The sequence below is a fragment of the Tympanuchus pallidicinctus genome, unplaced genomic scaffold, assembly GCF_026119805.1.
Source record: "Tympanuchus pallidicinctus isolate F22 unplaced genomic scaffold, pur_lepc_1.0 scaffold12, whole genome shotgun sequence".
NCBI lineage: Eukaryota > Metazoa > Chordata > Aves > Galliformes > Phasianidae > Tympanuchus > Tympanuchus pallidicinctus.
In genome coordinates, this window is record NW_026294637.1 from 1,880,109 (window position 1) to 1,901,120 (window position 21,012).

The 21,012-nt window shown below is 42.7% G+C and overlaps 1 protein-coding gene across 1 annotated transcript in view; it reads right to left on the reverse strand.

The window, feature by feature from the left end:
* Nucleotides 1-20,796, reverse strand: part of MAP2K1 (mitogen-activated protein kinase kinase 1) — a 31,431-nt gene extending 10,635 nt beyond the window's left edge. The window contains exons 1-5 of the mRNA XM_052671833.1: nt 20,417-20,796; nt 6,623-6,833; nt 4,243-4,389; nt 1,312-1,389; nt 719-770 (exon numbers count right to left, since the gene is read on the reverse strand). Coding sequence (XP_052527793.1) covers nt 719-770; nt 1,312-1,389; nt 4,243-4,389; nt 6,623-6,833; nt 20,417-20,496 — 568 coding nt within the window. The 5' untranslated portion in view covers nt 20,497-20,796. The remainder of the gene's footprint in view (nt 1-718; nt 771-1,311; nt 1,390-4,242; nt 4,390-6,622; nt 6,834-20,416) is intronic.
* Between the last annotated feature and the right edge of the window lie 216 nt (nt 20,797-21,012).

Sequence of the window (21,012 nt, forward strand, 5' to 3'; positions counted from 1 at the left end):
TTCTAACTCTTCAGTATACACATGTCAGGAACAAGGGAACTTATTATCTCATCATATCAAGTGTCATTTTTCTTTCATGGAACATGTCACAGATTAATGGAAGAGCTAGGTTTCTAAAAGGGCAATTTAAGCTGAAAATCAGGTAGGGCATTTATTTTACAATCAAGTAACCCCAGCAGTACAGAAATGACAATTTGATGTAACTACAGAAAAAAAAATGTTTTTAAAAGTCTGTAAATATAGAAGTTACTATCCTGCAAGACAAATGTTTGTAAGTTGTATGCAGGACAGCTGGAAGAAACACCAACTTTTACAAGTCAGTACATAAAATATGGTTGAACAACTCAGGTCCTTTAATGTATCCCTATCTTGCTTGCAAAGTGAGTATCCCTGTCTCAAGCTGGATTCCCAGCTCTAAGACAACTCCCGACTACACAAGCAACCCTGGCAGCAAGCAGTTTCAACCAGAGACAAATTCTGTGTGTGTTATAATAGAAGCATGCATGAGCTCAGATAAAGTAAGGATAGTAGAAGCTGAAGACAGATGACAGCTGTAGTAAGAAATGTTCAGTTTGCTTTACACTGCTAAAAAAAAAACAACCCCCAAAGCCCCCTGAATCAAAATCCTAGTGAACCACAAGGCATTTATCATGGAAGTATTTTTAACTTGAATAAAAATTACATTGAAGGAGACTTGCAATATACAATTTTATCTCACCTCTGTGCATTATTTTATGCTTTTCTCTCAGATACGTGAGTCCTTTTATTACCTGAAAACAAGTAAAATAAAAATTTTACATTTATGAAACAAAAGATAATTGTGTGCTTTTCTTCTACAAGGATTCTAACTGAATACTAATTACTTTTTGGGGCTTCTGTTACAGTAACAGTGCAAGTGAATATTTTGTTTAAATTTACCCCTCCAGCTCATACTGAAAAACAGACTCAAGAGGATCCTCAGTGTATGCTTTGCACACACAGCTTGTTGAACAGTAAATACCAGAAAGATTATATTAAAAAAAAAACAAAACAAAAACCAACAATTAATGAATTGTTACTTCTGTTCTTACCCAGAAGCACCCACTGATACAGAGGAAAATGAAAGCAAATGCAGTGAAGTGTGTGACTTGTTCTGGGCTACCAAATAGTGACACATACAGAGATCGCCTTCTTTTCAAAGCAAACACTTTAAAACCCAGGAACACTTCTCTCTGCCACATCTTTCAGTCCTGGAATGGCTGCTTCCTGTGTTACTGAGCTGAGATGCACACCCAGCCACCCACAGCCTTTGGGAGCAACAAGCACACTTACTGCAATGCTGACTTTGCCCAGTATCTGCTCTGGAATTCTTCCAGCCTTTTTCAGCACTTGATCCAACGAGCCACCGTCCTGGGAATAAATATTTCAGTAGTCAAGCTTTAATCAAACTTCTCTAAAATATTTTTTTAAATATAATACTATTGTCTGAAGATTGCATTTAGGGAGAAATGTTATTTCTCACACTTTAGCATTGTTATGATTCATATCTGAAAAAAAGTCATTCCTTAATGGGAATTACTCCATTTTATGCTTACTTTCCGGCCAGGAACAACATCTACTCAAACACTTCACACAGTCATCTTTGATACGAGTGCTTCCATGGCCTGACACTTGTTTAGAGGGGCTGCCCACAAACAGCTGTTGACCAAACATCTCGAGTTCTACAAGCGTCTGCAGGTTGCAGTTTGATGCACCATCATACAATACTCTTCCCCTCCAAAGATGGAATAAGGAGGACTGCAGTACTGAATATTTTGTTATTGATCACCAGGGTGCAAATGCTGGAAAATATAGAGCTGCTTTTTAAATAGATAGGTGTTAATAGCTCTACGATTACATCTGTCCCCCTCGTCCCCAGAGTAAATCCTACAGAGAGGAAACTGACTTCTATTAGCTCTGTGCATCTGGAGTGATTGTCAGCTTCCAAGGGAAGAAAGCACCAAAACGTAGATAAGTGTGTCATGGTTTTGTGCTCTTTCCATTGGTATTCACATTACACCACCCAGTGCACTGGGAGTTAGAAAGTTAATGATGCGGAATATCGATGAGAAACCATAAAATCATGACAAAATGTTTCTTGAAGTTCCACCATAAATAACAGCCTCACTAATCTTAAGAAGTTAAATAAACCAAATGCACGCACAGACACCCCAAGCAATGTAAAATACGCTGCACTGTTGCTAAGGGCTTCTAAGAAGCAAAACTGGTTTAGTATTTTGAGCGTATGAAGCAACAAAAGGCTTGTGCATAAATTTTAGATTCACTCAAATACAGAACACACCGAGACACCAGAATGTCATTTCTCAAGCTTAAAAGGAAGAAACAAAAAAACAGATCATATCTGCCAGTAATGGAGGCAGAAATCCAGCACGACCAAGTCATTTCCTCCTGCCTTAACCCACCCTTTGGCAGTTTGCATATCTAGATGGTGAAGAAAGGAGAAAAGCTAGAATAAAAAGCTTTAGAATTTGAAGACTAACACCTAAAAGTCTTATGAGTAAGAAATGGTAATAAAGTTCTCCACTTGATTAAAAAATGCACCAGTAGATATGTATAAATATATACACAAGTGTACAAATACACATAAACCCAAATAGATGAAGTATTATATAGGCAGACTGCACCTCTTGACAGCTATCTCTGCCAGGACAGTTATATCAGCAAGTTTCTTACAGAAGAGAAAGAACCTCTTCTTACCCCCTGAGGAATAGCTGCAATTCTGGAAGAGGCTCAATACAACTCAGCTGCCTGGAAATGCTGGCTGCAAACATCAGCATCTTTCAGGAACAGACTCCAACCTTTTTGCATGTCAAATACCTGCTGCTAAGCAAGACTAAGCATTCATCTGGAGTTTATCCACCTAAAATACCAAACCCTGAAGTCGCCAGTTTCCAGGTCTTTTCCACCTGTAATTTGTTTGAACACGTTTTGCTAAAGTATGGACTTTGACTGATGTTAATTAAATGAAAGGAGATTCATCTAATCTCTTTCCCAAAAAGAATGCACTTCCCACCTAGTGATCTGCATTACGTCAACAACTTAATCACTTAATTAAGACAAGTAATCCACCTTCGTTGTTCCATACCTCCTTAATCAGCTGTTCTTTTCATAAAATCCTGGCTCTAGTCCATTCAATTCAGCACTGAAACAATGGATTTCACACTGCCTTCTCTTCCATTGAAAAGATATCCACCACCAGAGATACCATTCCCTGCTAAGGAACTTCCAAATCCCAGTTGCTGCTGTTATTTTATTCCTTGCAGATGTGAACATCCGTGGCATTTAATCATCTATGTAAGCAATGCCCAGTTATGTTAACATTTTTCTTGCTTTCCATTACCATTAATTCTGAGATGCTAAGTTCTTTGTAATTCCCAATAGTCACTTGTATTTTAGGAGTGTGCACACTTTCTAGTCAGCTAGAACATGCTTTAAAAAAAAAAAAATGGATCGTGATTACTTGTTCCTAAGCAACCATCAATTTCTTCTAAAAATTTCAGTAGGAGAAGACCAGAGAAGCACTAAAACAATCACATGTACTTTCCAGAGAAAGTAAGATTTCTCTCCAAAGAAACAGTTTTGTCAGGGAAAGAAGTCTTCAGACTTACTGTATGGCATGTTGTTACAAAATTCCTCACATAAGCAAGAAAAACATTCATTAACCTTTAATTACAGAAAATTGACTTCACATTTGCCTTTCTATAACCACAGGGAGCCACAGAGTGCCCAGAATAATGAGTACTTTTCTATTAAAATGAAACTCACTAAAATATTTTTGGTCTTTAAAACATTGTCTGAATTCCCTGTGGGCCTGTTCACCTCTTGGGAAGCAATTTTTGTCTGCATTTCCTGTAAAAATTTGGAAGAGACAAAACATGGATTCATCTGAAGCACAAGAAGTTCTGTCTCGTTATGAGAGCTACTAAGGACCCTGCAGGTGTCATAGCAGCCAGTGTCATCTGCACGCTCTTAATACTGTAGAAAATCAAAAGTAAACCAGAACAAGCATCTGAAGAGCAAGATCAGAATGAATTCTGAAATATTGCATATAAAGTACCATGGATATAGGAGAAGAAATTGGGAATCAGAAACGGTTTCAGGTTCTTTACTCACACAAGAAAGTCCACTTTGTGAACTCCTGACACATTTTGAATGTACAGCCTGTTAAAAACTTCAGGTTACAACTGATTAGTATGCACTTACCATGTGTTCCATGCAAATGCTGATTTCCCCATCGCTGTAAAAAGCTCCATAAAAGCCCACTATGTATGGTGAATTGCACTCATGTAGAACCTGCAGCTCACGGATGATCTGGTTTCGAATAGCTGGCTTGATCTCTAGATGAATCAACTGCAAAATAATCCATCCTTATTATTTTCTTAGTGGCAAGGGATCTTCCAGAAAGAATAGTTTGTTCAGAGGGTGTGAGGCTCTATGCCCCAGAAGTTTCCAAAGCCCAGAAGGGTAACCCAGCCCACTCTGACCATATAAGTGTCTGCTTCGAGCAGGTCAGCCCTCGCAGCCTCCCAAGGCCCTTTCCCATCACAGCTCCCTGTGGCTCAACTCTAAAGTAATTCTTATTTTCATAGCAACAAAGGGAAAGACAAAACACTACAATACAGCATGAAGAAGTTGAAGCATTATTGTTCGTGAGAAATACTAGATTAAGAGCAAAAAACATGAAGAAGTTATCCCTAAAATAGACTGCATTATATAATCCAACAGATGTTCTCCATGTATTCTGTCTCCATGCCATCTCTGAGCGAGAACCTCCAAATCTTTCAGGAATTTCTCATTAAAAAGCGGCCAAAAAAATCCTATTTTGGTTAAAAGTTTTAAGGAGTAAAAGCTATTACAGGAAAGTCTATTAAAACTACTGACACTACGCCATTACTGACAGGTAATACTGCTACACTGAAAAAAGTTAGGGTCTGATAAATCAGTAACAGCATCTGGTAGGACTACAGAATGTCACATGCAAGACCTGAGGGTAAGACAAGTTTATCAACAGGATGCTGTTTTCATATGTAAATTTTTGAGGAGGTAGATGTTTCTGTCCACAAGCTGCAGGAGTAGTACCTGCATCCCCACTAAGTCTTTGGTATATTTTCCCCTCTACTCAAAGTTCTACCAAAAACAAACTTTGAATGAATATCTATCACATAAAACAGAGAAGAATTTGTAGTTCCCCCAATATGGATAGAAAGTAAAAAAATAAGCAATCAAAATCTCAAGTTCTGATTATGGAACTAGAAGTTAATATATTGAAGAGAACTGCAGTTCAAACATCTCAGTTGCAGCCAACGTTGATGAATTGGGGTAAAATTTCCTGTTAAACTTACAGTATGTAAAAAAATAATCAGGTAAATTTATTTAGTTCAAGAAAGCCTCAGTGACTTCCACTGTCTTAATTCCCACCCCCTTAGAGCAGGCATTTTTCAACACTTCTCTCAACTGTCTCTATACAGAGCATTAATAATAACATGGTTATTATTAAAGTCAGTCTGTGCACATCTTCCTTTATTTTTCTGAAGGTAACTGCTCTCTTCTTCAAAGGCTTACAGCAATTTCTTTAAATTCCTGATTGAAAAATGGAAATTTTCAGTGCAGTGCAATAACAGCATCTGCCATTTGAGCATGCCCTATGTTTTACCATGCTGGAAGGCTGCACTGTTTCCCATGAAGCAGGTTACCCTGCCGGCTTCCTGACCCACTGTGGTACATTGATGCATGTCCAGACAAACTGATCCTTAAGAAGTGCCACTGTGCAGGGAACATCATTCAGGAAGAGGCATGAGGTACCAGAACAGAAATAGTCCTATGGAGTCACAGCTGCATCTCCAGAACTGTATTTGGTTCCCAGGGATTTTGAGAGAAAGTGAAAGCTCCTCTTATATATGAGATTTAAAATATCAAGCTATTTAAGGAACAAACTCTCACTTCTCTTATAAGGTAGGTCACAAGTGCTATTGGTTCTGCAGCATAAAGCTGAATCACTGATATGCACTATCCCCAGAAGGTTGAGTGCCTTTTTGCACAGAATCCACCTCCACCCAAAAGGAAACTGTAAAACAGGAAACATCACTGTATTCCAGCACATTCCCTCATCTTAAGTTTTCTAAGCTTTCATTTTTTTTCAGTATCCTCTAGAGGCCCTTTCCTGGTCTGCAGCTGTAAAGGAAGCTATTGCAGAGTGTATGTTTTTTCCACTCCTCTAAACTTTTGACCCAGAGTACAAGGTATCACTGCTTTCCCTAACTTGCAGCTTTTGGCCTCCTACTTATAAGAGAGGCGACTGCATTTTCTCTGAAAGACAAACACAGCTGGAAAGATCCCATATGTCAAAATGAAGGGAAAGGAGAAGATGAAAGAGGGGAAGCAATACTTAACCTCTCATCACTAACACCGAATGCTAATTCTGAGAAATCAGAAGCACAGGATAAGCAAGACTAACTTCTCCTACTTTCCAGTAAGCTGGCACTAAGCAGTCCTTTGTGTCAGCATCACTTATTTCCCTGAATTACATTTCAGAGAGCCTGCTTAATAAAGATTGCTCTAAACGCCTTGGTTTCGAGGCACTCACCTTTCTTGCCATGATGAGGCCAGAAGGCTTATGAGACACTTTGAACACCACCCCACCATTCCCTGCTCCCAGCTCACTGATCTTCTCAAAGTCGTCATCCTTCAGCTCCCCAACTTTCTGTTTCTGGGTAAGGAAAGCTTCAAGGCGCTTCCGCTGCTGTTCATCCAACTCCAGCTCCTCCAGCTTCTTCTGAAGCGCTTCCAAGTTTGTCCTGCACACCAAAAAGAACAAGCTGGCTGTCAGGCAGCTCGAGCTTACTTAACAGCGCTGAAAGAGGAAGAGCAATAGACCATTGAGCTCACAGACTGAATACATTACATTTTGTACCTGTACATTTGTTACCTAGAAGGCACAGACTCACGAGGTAGATATTATTGGATCTCTGTTTTAATAAAGCAGCATTTTATTCCAGATAAAGCAGTGACAAACACAAGCAGGCAATACCCTGTTTCCTGCATCGTTGAGGTGCTGTCTGAATGCACACATGTGAAGCTCTGGTATCAACAGGAGTGGGCTTAATGACTCAGCAGCATTCCTGATCACAGATCTCATGAATCACTGCACATCTCCCCAAGCTGTTTTTAGTCCCACGTTTTCAAGGGTTACCATTACCAAGGATTACCAAGGATCGTCATTTCCAACAGAGTCTGTGTGTTTAATCCATTGATTTTTCACACAACTATATAATTAATTCAACTAGGTATCAATAGTTAATTCTTTAAATAATTAGACTTCAGATCCTGAGAAAACACTCCATCCCAGTTATTTGAAAACTTAAATGCTGACTTACAATTCTGTTTCCAATTGAAACTGTAGGTTTCCACAGGAATAAACAATAACAGCAAATATCTGATTTGTTCAGCCAAATTTAAGGCAATGTTCACTTGGGAATGCAGAATGAAAGACTGGAAGAGAATCTGCTTCTACACTCTATACCACTCTCCATTAAGAATAATAATAATAAAAAAAATACAATTAAGATTCAGCAGTAAGCAAAAGAACCATTTCTATTCATCACTTGATAAAACATACAGCAGAGAGGCACGTTCCCTGAGCAGCCAGGATGGTGCTGTGAGGACGAGGCCAATCCCCCAGGACACAAGGACAAAAAACACTCAGACTCCATGGGACAGAGTCCCAGGGTGAGACCCTCAACTTCTTAATTAGGAAGCCTGCACCTCCAGACACGATAACAATTTAGATTTGAGTGCAGCCCAAGATACAGGCAACGTAAATAATATAAAGCCCACAAGCATTCACAGCTCTTCCCTGTCAAATGATCACTCAAAGTTTAAGCAATGACACACTCTTATTTGGTTTATCAGTTTAAGCATGTTAGACAGGATGCAATCAAAGCTAACGTAGGAAGTGATAACACTTCGAGGAGATAAACAAAGGTGACAGAATGAGACCTCTGATAGAAAGGTGAGCTGTGTTCAGTCACTTGTTTTTGTATTTAATCAGTCCAGGCATAGGATTAGCAAACGATGAGAAAGTAATGTCTATTTGCATGCTAAAAAGAGAAAATAAAGAACAAGTTCCATAGAAATATTTGCCCTGGGTGAATGCACTTGAGGAAATGCTGCTCAAAGCCAGAACAGTCTTACATAGTAAACTGAGAAACTTTTTCTACTGAAATTATACCACAGAAATAAAAGTAACCTTATGGTGCATGTGCTCCATTTCTGAGCTATCCTACAAAAAGGAAATGCCACCTCATTTCTGGCCTCATCAAGTGCTTCATACCAGCAGCATCAAACTGGAAGGCAGCCAAACATCCTAGAGCATCCCAAGGAGCTTCCCTCTGCAGATAACAAGCACAGCTCGTAAGAACATCACAAGTCTGTACATCAGACTGACTCGCAAGACAACCCACAAAGAAACATTTTTGAACCCTGATTACTAACATTAAAATGAAGCAGATATATCACCAGATGCTTTATTTCCAGGTCACCCACTGAGACCTTATCAGGGAACTTCAATTTCCTTTGGGAAAAAAAAGCCAACAAAAACAACCCTTCCAATCTGCCCTGGCAAGAAGCCATCCCTGCATTCTTGCACAAATTCTGAGCAGGAATGCTGAACTCGCTGTCATTTCACAGACTGCTTAAGGCAGGGCTGCTCACTTAGAACAATAGAGGAACCAGAGCCACAGGAACAGAACCCGACATCGCTTTCCTCACTCTGCTTGGGAGAAAACAGCTATTGAGTTTTTGCTCTGAAGCAGAAGAGCCTTTCTGCGCCTGGAGACAACACCAGGATGCCTGTGCACATGGCCTGGAGCAGACAACGTGTCAGTGTGAGGGAACAAACACTCAGTCAGGCTGATGCTTTGGAATGACAGACAACAACTTGCTAAGACAGCATTCATTTCATCTGTGTTAGTTTTATACAGGTATGCATTACATTTGATTAAATAAAAAAAAAATTGCTTGTTTCAATCTCAAACTCTGCACTTAGAGAGAGGCATTTCCTTGCCTGACTGCATAAGTCACAGCTGGTGCTCTTGTTCAAACAAACACGTCAGGTTTCTCCACTTATCAAGAATATGGCCATGGTAGCAAAAAAATATGAAGGCAAAACAGATCTCTGCTCCCATCTGAGGCCAGACTCACTTCTCCAGAGGGGAAAAACAAAGCCTCAGAACGCCTGTCAGTTTCACACAGCAAACCAGGACCGGAACCAGCAGCGTGCTCCAAGCTTAACGGCAGGGCCTCCCTTACCTGCAGTGATGTGCAGTAACTGCAGTTCAGTTCTCAGGTCTCACTTCCATTTTTCAGAACCAATTATTTAACTGTAAAATTAGTGAATCTGAAAACTTTCAAAGAAATTCACCCCAAGAAAGTCACTGTCCAAATTACTGCCCAGATTATAAAAGTAACCGGAGGTGGTTGGTTACAGTTACCTTCTGTCTTGCCCTTTGTTACTTTTTTTTTTTAAACCCTCTCTCATTCTGGTCACTTGGTTGGGGCATTTGAAATTGATTAAATAAGGGTATTTGAAGCATTAAAATAGCTGGTACTATTCTAGCTCCAGTATTCAAGGGAAGTGAGAGTTAGGAAGCTGCAGACTTGGATTCTGGCTTCTGCAGCAATCCTGCTCCCAACCAGTAACTGGGACCATTATCTGGACCATCACAGCACGAAGGCAGAACAACACTGAAGAGCAAAGAACACACAGGAACAGACGTGTAGGTAACAGGTACATCACTGCACTCCAAGTTTTACAAATCAAACCATAAAAAGCAAATACAGAAGATGGAATAAACAGTACAGTGCTACAGAAGGACCCCCAGAGATGCCATGGAAGTTCTAAAAGCAGCAGAACGCAGGCGTGCCAACAGCCGCCTCCAGAAGCAGCACTAGGAGGTACTCAATCTTGCACAGAACTTACTCAAAAAGACAGATTCCTATTAAAATTCATCACCATTACCTCCTGCAGTCTTGGAGCTGTTTTTTCACTGTCACAAAGCTATGTCTTTGCCAGGGTTCCATCAAAGCAGGACCGAAGCACCAGGTTATCATCCAATTTACTGCTATCAGTTCCAAAGCCAAGCACACACTAACACAGTGCACCAGGGAAAGAATCCAGCCTTTGTAACGTGACCACTGAATGAAGCAGCAGGGAGGTCAGTGCTGTTCTCCCCATTTGTTAAAGACACAGTGTAATCCCACAGGACGTGTTCAATAATTGCCTCCTTCATCAGTGGGAAGGAATGGGTGAAGATGCTGTACAGCTAGCTGACAACACCACGTTATAAAGCACTGTCTTAACTCCTGAACTTCAGCGGCAATTATTACAAGATTTCTCATCTCGATGAAGAAAATAAGTCAAAAGCAACCAAAATTTCAACTTCACATTCAATAGAAGTTTGGGGTTGTTTTCCTCTTACAAAGGCAGCAGTAACTCACAGGTGTTCTGGAGGTGGAATCACCCCTGCCTGCACTCCATCAGGTCACATCCTCCCCATTAAGTTGACTCTGCTTCTCTCTTTTCACATTCTAAAACAGTAACAGTCACGCAGTACTTCTGTAACCTCTGAAGTATCACAGTGCACAACAGAACTCGACTACAGAGCACTTCCCAGCCAACCACACAGAAAACACTCTCGAGTCCAGCAGCAACCTCCCATCCTCTGACGTTCAGGGAGAAGTTCCCCCTCTGCACCTGCTTACAGGATGCCTCATACCAGTGAGCGAGGGGATACTGCTGAGCAACTCTCTTTCCTTGCTCTGATTTTCACACTTACGTTGGGTGAAGAGGAGCAACCGATTCTGCAAAGAGTGCTCCCTCTGTACACGGGCGGAAGGCAAGAGGAGCCTTCAGTTCACACTTTTAGGGGCAGCCACCTCAGCACTGAAGAAAGCATTTCTGAAGGAGATGCATTAGGCACCTGAGAGCACTGCCGCTCTCTGAGCTGAGAAAGGGAAGAGAAATACTGCCATAGTCTTCTGCTACGTAATGCAGTAAGAGAAGAGAGCTTCTTGCTCTTAGTTCACACTTACAGTACTCTACATCCTTGAGATTTTCTTTAAGCTCACTTTAACAAAACCTAAATTAATGCTGAAGTCTGCATTAACGCTACACTCAAGCCCAAAGTCTACTTGAGAAAAGAATGAAACTGGAAGAGAAAGCAGAAACCCAATGCCATCTTTAACAGCGATTTGTCACATAGCTGTTCAAAGCTATCACTATCGGTTTTGCAAGCGGAACAATTAGCAAAAGAGAAAGCATAAAGAAGTACATTCACTTGCAGCTCTGCTGTCAGATGAGGACACAAGCTGAGGGGCTGTTTTCTAGAACAGTGACAGTAATACTTTCCCCAAGCCTACTCAGCTGTCAATCTAAAGGAGAAAGTAGGCAGTTCACTACATTATTTCCACAAACCACCTCAACCAGGGAGTTGAAACAAAATAGGAAGAACATGAAGGCATTCTGCAGTACTGAGAAGACAAACGGCTGTTTTGTTTGACAGTGCCAAACCTGGGCAATAAGGCTTTTGGGGGAAAAATAATAATAATAATAATTTAACTTTGTCTTTAGCAAAGTACAGGTCAGAGAATAGGATGGAAAATGTGATCTGAGCAGTCCACAGCTCACAGGACAGGTGCCTCTGCTTCTGGGCTGACTCCAGGGCAGCCTCAGAGAGCGTGCAAATAAAACACCACAGAGATCTGACCTCACTCTGTGCGATCAACGTGGGAAAAATACAGTTTTCCAACTCCCATTCGTTTTCAGTATTGCATATTAGAGGTAATGATTATTTATGAAGGACCTATGGGACACAGGATTGCCCAATATAAGTGCTCTTGACTAGCATTAAAATTAACACCTCAACACATCATTCTGTTTTCAGGATGCAGAGATGGCATGGCACATTTGGAGAAAAAGCAGATCATTCCAAATCACAACTATTTCTCAGTAAAAGGTATGTGAAACTCACCCAAATTTTCCTGTCTGAAAAGCTTCCTGCCAGGCCAATTCTACTTAAAATATATTTCTCATTTATCTAAAACCAAAACGTGTGTGTTCTAAAGAAAATGCAAAGCAATGTTAAGTCTCTAACAACTGGCACAAGCTGAGAGTCCCCATGGCTGAGCCACGAGGTAGGCATTTGTGTTTTGCTCAAGCCCAACCAGTGCACCACAGAACTTCTCAGACTGTTGTGCTGTTTTTTTTTTCCCTAAACAAGCAGAACTGTCAGATTACACATCTGATCTGAAGGCTGAGCTCACCTTTTGCTCCTGGAGCCTTCGGCAGCTGCTCGCAGGCACCATTTGGTTACAGACCTCCAACCTGGGCGGCAGCAGCAGCAGCTGCCAGCAGGGCTCCAGCCCACTTCCCACATTTGATGCTGTGGCTAAGCTTTACAACCAGCATCCTGCTCAGTCAATTGCTTTCTCTGGACCTGCTGTAGTGTTGAAAGACAAGTTTGTAGCAAATTAACTCTGCAATCTCTATTTTAAAAGACTCCCAAGAACTGCATCACCAAGTTCTGCACCTTCCTGCCACACACAGCTGTGCACCCATTGCTGCTATTCCCAGCCACAGGGCTATCCACGCTTCCTTATGGACACAAGGTTGATGGAGATTCAAAACAACACAGAGGATAAACAGATCTTATCAAGTTCTAATCACCAGCCCACACGTGTGCATTGCCATGTCCTGATTTTCAAATATTTTAAGTAAGTCTCCAAACCCTTGAGTAGAATTTAATAAAAGCAAGGGCTAGGGCTAGGAGTTACAGTATCTGCTTGCAATGCCCCAGCGCCAAGAACACAACTCCGAGCCTCAGGGGCAGAGCAGAGCAGAGGAGCAGGAATGCTGCCAAGAGCTGCAACTGAGCATCAGGGATGGGGAAAGAAGTGCCTGAATATGCAGATAAAAACATAACAAAAGCTATAGCTGGGACTCAGAGAAAACTAAACAGAACATTTAGATCTTTCCCCAAATTTGAAGGAGATTTAAGACAGAGTACTACTAATATTACCATTTACTAAAGGAAATAATCATTTGGATTTTATATGTACAGAAATATCCATATACATACACCCATATATAAAGGCAGAATATCTCTATACAAAAAGAAAGTGTTAATTTCCTTGTAGAATATTCATCCTTTATATCAGATTCTTGCATTGGAGCCACTGACTCATCTTCCCACCACACAGGAAAAAGCTCTAGAAGAGCAAAGAGTCATAAAAACAACACAAAGAAAAAGAAACAAGCTTCCAGGAAGCTTTGTTTTGAAAGCCTTCAGGTAGGTATTTAGGAAGGTGCTCGTCTGTGCAGGAGTCGCACACGGGGAGCAGCGTGGTGCAGCCTGCTCTGCTCTCAGGTGTATCACAGCAACAGATGCCCCCTGCACTTCCTCCTGCTGTCAGCAGGAAAAGCCCTGCTGCAATTGACTCTCCTGTTGCTCGGACTGAGTCAAGTTAAGGACAGCTTCTCACCAGATGTTTGCAAAGGGATTTCTAGCAGTGAGTCTGTCTTCCCCAGTTGCTCACTTCCTGCAGCGCTGACTGGCAGGCAGCTTTCTTAAGCATAATAGAGACTGCTCGAGTAACTAATACAGAACATGTATCAACCAGAAATCATCTGATTGCTCATTTCTAACAATGTATCAGTAAGCCTACAGAACAAAAGCTGCATTGCTCTTAGGGAGAAAGAACAGCCTCCCCCAAAATTCAGCCAGCTACAAACTGATGCTGCCATCTAAACTGCTCCCTAGGACAGCCATGCTGGTGCTCTGGCAGTGGGATCCAGAAATCTTCCAACCACAGCCCACCCACAGGGCAATGATGGAGAACAAATGCAGCTGCCAGGAGCTGTACGGAGGGAAACGTGGGAAAGAGCATGGGGGGGAGCTTTTGTATGAGAATGTTTGGAATGTGAAGACCATCCAACAGACAATTCCTTCCTCCGTTCATTTCAGAACATCCCTCCCATGCACGTTCCAAAACTCACTTGATACCCACTCCAACAGCTGCCTGATGAACTTCCTGCCGCAAGAAAATTCCCTACAATTCTCAAGGCTTTTTAGTTCCTCCAGACAATGCTGCAGCAAACATCCTTTGCCCACATTAACAACAGTAGCACTACTGACATGCCAAACAAATAATTTGAGTGCATAGGAGATTTGCCTAGTTCCTTTCCAACTTTTTTTTTTTTAATTAAAAAAAAAAAAAAAAGGGTCATTTTCAGATTTTCAGCTGCTAAGTAACACTGAAAGGTCTCAGAAGTAATCTGGTCCTCTCCAAAGGAAAATCTAGGGCTATTCAATTCAAAGATGTACTGATCAGAAGTTGTTGTAACTGCTGGATTTCAGTGCATCTCCGTGTCCCTTGCAGGCACTGCCATTTAACCCTACAACAACCAGGGCTCTTGCCACAAGGCACTGCTCTGCCCCATTCTGCTCCAGCCATTCATTCCTGAGCCACCCAGAACACAGGCATTTAAACAACTGCAAAACATCACCTGCCAAACCTATCTGAGATTCTTCAGAGAGGAAAGCTCTTAGTTCAACACAGATCAATGGTTCACTGGAAGAGATGGGACAAGGAAAGCACCAGGAACACACAGGCAGAGCAAGAGAACAGAGGCTCTGGAGCAGCAGGATCTCGCATGTGTCCCATTGTGAAATCCCACCTTTGTAATTCTATCTGCAGATGGCAGAAAAAAAAAGTCAGGATCCAAACTAGCAGCTGGCACATGGCTTACCTCAGATCCCAGCAGAATACAGCAACACTAGTTCATTTGGTGCTCCTAAACTGATTGAGGCTTTCCGAACAATGACAAAGTCGTGAGGAATGGCAGTAAGTTTCCATGAGGGCAATAACACCCAAGCACAACATGACTCCACACTCTTACATCAGTGCTAACTGTCCTACAAATCTTTCCTACATCCACACCTGGCAGACAGCCTCCAGTCTGCAATTAAGAACAGCACAGGTCAACTTGCCACTTGCAGTAGTTATTACTTGTGTATCAGCTGTGTGTGCTTACTGAAGTATTTTCCCAGCACGTGCATCCACAAACAGTGTAAAGAGGTAAGACTTAAACAAGCTTTTACTATTTTGTTTTGACATATCATGGGCTCTATTAGCTTATTATTAAAATGTTACTTGGAATTCAATGAAGGACAGCGTCAGACTGAAGCAGATTAAGTAATTCACTACATATGTTTTAACCTAAATTTGGAGAACTTAGCAAACAACAAAACGCTTCTCTTAAAAGCATCCAGCATTTATGACATGATGCCTAAAACGTGTTCTCATACCACACGCACCGGCTAATTCTTCATTAGCAGGCAGTGGGAAGAAAGGAAGATTTTTTCCCCCTTAGGTGTTTCCAGCTCTGCAGTAATTCTGTGTACACATTTAACAAAACTGCAATCCTGCCAGCTCATTCAGATCCCACCTCCCAGCACACTGCACACATGTGAAAACACCCTGAAGTCCAAGGAGTTCCACACAGGGGCTGCCTCTCAGCAGACTGTGTTTTTAAAATAATAATCATCTATACAGAAGTAAATGCAAAGCCAACAAGCAGAAGTGACACAGCAAGCATTACAATGAACAAACTGGCAAAGATCTTCTTTTCACTTCATTTAAACTGATAGCCAGGAAAAGTGAGCAAGAAACTTTGCTCTGTGCAGGAGAAACTCAGAGCAAGGCCTGCTCCCCACAGCCTCTGACTGCTGCTCCCCTCACATCCCTCCAGGTTTCAGTGCAAGCCTGAAGACCACAGAAATAAAAACCAGCCTCCCACTCCAGCCAACTATTCAAAGCCCAAACTGAAGTTGCCTTCAGAAGGATACTGACAAACACACATGTTGCGAGACACACAGTAAACAACTTCAGAACATTTCAATACAAATTGGAGTTCAAACCACTTTTGGATAATTCCCAAATTATTCTTTGACAATCAAATAGAAGCAGCTGTACTCCTAGATCATGGCAGCTAAGTCAGAGCCTTCCTTCATGAACTGAAAGAGAACAGCTAGCAAGCAACAAGAAAAAGCTAACATATGTTAAGAATCTGAGTGCTCCCTTACAACTGGATTTTGCTGGTAACAGGAAGTTACTCCACAACATCTTTGGACTTTCTCTCAAGTCACATCCCGTGAAAAAAAAAAAAAATATATATATATATATATATATATATATACACACAGTTCCTAAGGTGATACAAACCTGAGGCAGTGTTTGCTTGCATTCCTCTCAAAGAGCTGCCTCCTTACAGCACCTTAAAGGAAGATGTTAACTCCACCTTTCCTTTCACATTTTCTTCTAGTTAAATAGAAGTGTTCTTTCATACTGTTTTTAATGCAGCTCGACAAGAATATTTTACTCTGCTATTCTACCTCATAAGATAACTCACCGTGTCACACCTGAGATGAGCACCACACTATTCCTCTAGAGCAGGAATCAGAGCTTAGCCTGCTCTGGGGAGAAATCAGTTGACAGGAGGATACACAAGTTGTGTATTTGGAATTCTTTAAACAGACTGGGGGGGGAAAAAACAGTACTTAACTGCAATTGCCTTCTCAATATAAATGCTTACACAATAGAAAGGCAGTGACACTAAATCCAAGTTCCAGGCATTTCTGGAAAGTTCCAATTATATTACCAGAGACAGTAGTCATCTTTATTTACTCAGCAAAGGGAAACAGCTCGGCTTCGGAGTAGCTATGGCAATAGGCAGACAGAGCTAAATGTAAGCGACGGGCAGGCAAAGCAATCACAAAGTGTCTCTTCTGAAATTAAAGACTGTAAGCAGTGACAAACACTAACACACAGCTTAACTGCAGCATTAATCACTTCCACAACAGACAAAGGAACACAAAAAATTATAAGGTTTCATCACATTTTGAGGCTTGTTGGATTTTTCTGTTCAATGACAAAAATATATGGACTGTCTCTCACTTCTTCAAATGAACATTTGATAATAGCCTCTGATATATGCCTAAACATCCTATATACCTGATCTATCATTAAACACAACTTCTGTCTCAAGATATGGATTTAATCAGGTTTTACATAAATATATAAACAGCTCTAGACATGGGAATTTTAATGCAAAATCCTGAGACCAATGGAAGACAAACCCATTATGCAGTCCAACTGGTAAGTTATACCTTGCAGTCAATAAAAAACACTGACTTTTAAATAAATTGAGGAATTTCTAGCAATTGGTAACAGCTGTCAGATATTCCAAGGGACAAGGAAAAGAAGTTTTAGAGGAAGAGAAAGTAGTTTTTTAGCTGCTAAAGAGTGAACCATCCCAAAAACATCGGCCAAAAGAGCAGAAGTATCCCTCTCATTACATTCAATTTTAATCTTTCTCCCATTTTCTCTGGGAAATCTTCACACATGCATGCCTGCACAGCTCCAAAAGTACCAGAAAATAAATGAAGAAGCCAGCAGCTGGCAAGTGGCACTTGGCTTCATCCTGATGATCTCAAGCAACAAGGCACCAGGACAGCAGTACAGGGCCAGCCCTGCAATAACTGCTCCACAGCAGGAAGCATCAAAGTAGGAGCGAAGCTCCCAGCACAGAAGGATCTCAGCCAGTTCTCTCTGCTGCACCAGGAGGGCAGCCAGGGGATTTGGAAGGCACCAGAGAGAAGCAAAATACACTGTACAAATTATTAAAGTAATAACTACGCATAACATGCTACAAATACACAACCTGCTGTCAGAGAAATACATTATGAAATTGAGGAAAATATCCAGTATCTGCATATTTACATCACAGGCACCTCCATTCTCCTTTATAAGACTTCATCAGGGTTTAAAACATATTCATGTGAGTTAGAATCAAGCCCCAGCACATATTTCAAACACACCTCACACCGCAAGCTTTTTCTCACTCCAGTCAATGAACTCCCAGTGCCAAACAAGGATGAGGACACGGGCAGGAGGTGCAGGAAGCAGGGCACCCTGATTCACCTGAGTCATCTCCTCTTATTCCTGCCTTTTCCACTTCCTTTCTGCCAGGAAGCAGAAAGCATATGCACGCAATCCTAGAAATATCAAGCTTCGGTATTTTAAAGCCAACAAGGGTACACGGCCCCCCATAATCTCTTCAGAATATGCTGCAGAACCTTCAGACTGACAGCCAGCAAGTTGCTGATGTTTAACATAAGATTGCTGATTACCAACCTACATCCATTTGGTTTTGTACCAACATTGTCTTCAGGCCCAAAAAAACTTCCTTCACTCATCTGCAGAGAACAGCCATCTCACCTCTCAGTCTTCATTTTACTTCACTAAATAATTTGAGATTTTTTTTCATCCCTTCTCAAGAGGTTCTGTGCTCTGGAGAAGAACAGAGAAGCAGCCAAGATCACTCGGCTGGAGACTCATGGCCAAAATTCCATTAAGTCAGGAACAAAGCTTTACAAAGCATTCGCGTGGTACTCAAACACCTCTACTGTTTATTTCAACTGCTGAGCAAGAGGAAAAATTACCGAGCAGATAATCAATCACCTTGCAGAAAAAGTAGAAAACCAAAACTTTTCCAGCTTTATTCCAAAGTCATTTCCAAATTCTGAAGCAATTATTCTTAATTTAAAGTCTTTCACAATGAGGATGTAATATCTGCAGGATGAGATAAACTAATTCTGGCTATGTATGCACAACAGGCTACTGGAGCTGCTTCTTCACTGAGCTGTTTTTTAAAGATACCTGATACAACTTTAAACTTGGCAAAAGCCAGATACAGGTCTAATGCATAACAAAGAGCAGAAGCTCAGGAGATGCATATACCAAATGAATTAATGCACAAAACTAAGTGCAGCAAGACAGCCCATCAGTGCAAACACAGCCCAGTACTCCCATGAGCCTCCCCAAGTTTCCAACATTATCAGATAGTAAAAATAATTAATATGATAACATTCACTGTATGAAGAAATATTTAAGAACCACAGCATTTAATACAGTAAGCCTTCTGATTCACTTTTGGTAGCAAAACAAGAAAGTGATAGATGCATCACATTTACTGCATCAAAAAACAACGTGCAAAAGGTATCCCTGAAAATGAAATCGACTTATCCACAAGTGCCTTGAAGAAAGTCACCTAGAAGGTACTATACAGCTGAATATGAAAATAAGACCTTTTTGCCTCTTGATGCAGAAGAAAACCTGCATAATATTTCAGATTTATTTCTTGGATACAGTTGCAAATTCCTGCCACGGGAGACTTTTTGAAGAGCTCATCCTTCAGCTCACCATCAAAAGACTTTGCTAGAAGTGCCACAGCTGGAGCTGCAAGATACTGAGTGCGCTCTGTGATGCTCAGGTGGTTAAGTAAGATCTGAGCCTGCCTGAAAATGTGGCAACAACAGCAGCACACGTGGAACACTTTCAGCCTGAGACGTGCACATCTTGCTGCAGTTCTGCACTGTGTTCCCTGACAGCAGAACATAAGCACATTAGAGCGCAGCTTGGGTATCCAAGGAGCTAACCATACAGGGGAAGGAATCCGTCCTTACACACACACACAGCTCACACCTCTGTTACCAGGAAGCCCATCACCTCTGCTTAAAATCTAAGCGGTGAACACAGATCTGCCAACCTCACGGAAACTCTTTTGTAACAAATACCGTGCAGTGCTGACACCGGCTGCAAAACTGAAGTCCCACAGTAACCCTGCAAGCAAATGGAACAGTTCTGCACTCTCTGTCCTCATTCTCTGCTCAAGGCACACTGGTGGCTTGCTCAGACCCCACATCTTTTCTTAACTATGTTACATCCAAGCAAGCTCAAAGGCATTTTCTCCCAACACACCCCCTGACATACCCAGCATTACACACTAATTACTGGAAGATTTACTCAGATTAGTGCTGGTTTAGCTTAAAACCAAGGAAGGAAAAAGAAACTCACACTTTCCCTAAGATCTGTGACTCCTGATGCACACACCTATGAAAAATACACTGTTAGAAGTGTAGGATTTGGCCCTCGTTGTGTAATTACATAACCTCAGAACGTAACAGACCCCATCACCGACACAGAGTTCTGCCCTCCCGCTCACCTCACGCACCCGCCCAGCACTGCTCTCCGCCCCGACGCCGCCCGCTGCCCGCCGAGGAGCCCCGCGGCAGCTCAGCCCGAGGGGCTCGGCACGGCATGGCACGGCACGGCACGCTGCTGAAGCCGGGCCACCTCGGGCGGGGGAGCCGCAGGGAAGGAGCGGCGCCACAGCCCCTCAGCACCCCCGGTTCGAGTCCCGAGAGGGGCGGCCGCGCCCGTCCCCCCAGCAAGCGCCCCGCCAGCCCCGGGCTCCACTCACTCGGCAGAGCTGGTCCCGTTGACGGCGGAGCCATCCGGAGCGGGGTTGAGCTGGATCGGCCCCGGCTTCTTCTTGGGCATGTTCCCCCCCGGCCGGCGCAGATCGTGACAGACGGAACGGCCGCGGCCCCACTTCGGCCAGGTCCGAGGGACTTCCCGAGGCGAAGCAAACTTCGGAGCCGCCCCTCAGCGCCGGAGCAGCACGGGGCCGCCTCCCGACAAGGAGCCGAAAACACGACGCCGCCGCTCCGGCGCAGCGCGGCCGTCGACCCGTCAGCGCCGATCTGCCCGGCGGAACGGCACCGAGCCCCGTACCGACAGCTCCCGACGGAGAAAAACTGCCCGGGCTCAAAATGCGCCCTTCCCCGGCACTGCGGCTGCGCACACCGCCTGGACGGAACGGCGCGCAGGCGCGGCCAGCGGGCGCGTGTGCACTGAGGGCGGTGAAGCCGAGCCGATGCTGTGCCCGCACCGCGCTGCCCTGCGCTGTGAAGCTCCGCACCACCCGCTCTGGGTGCTGAGCTTTTACATGGAGCGGCACGGCGGGGACGTGCCCTGATTCACACGTCCCGAAACGTGGTGAAAGTTCGGGCTGTC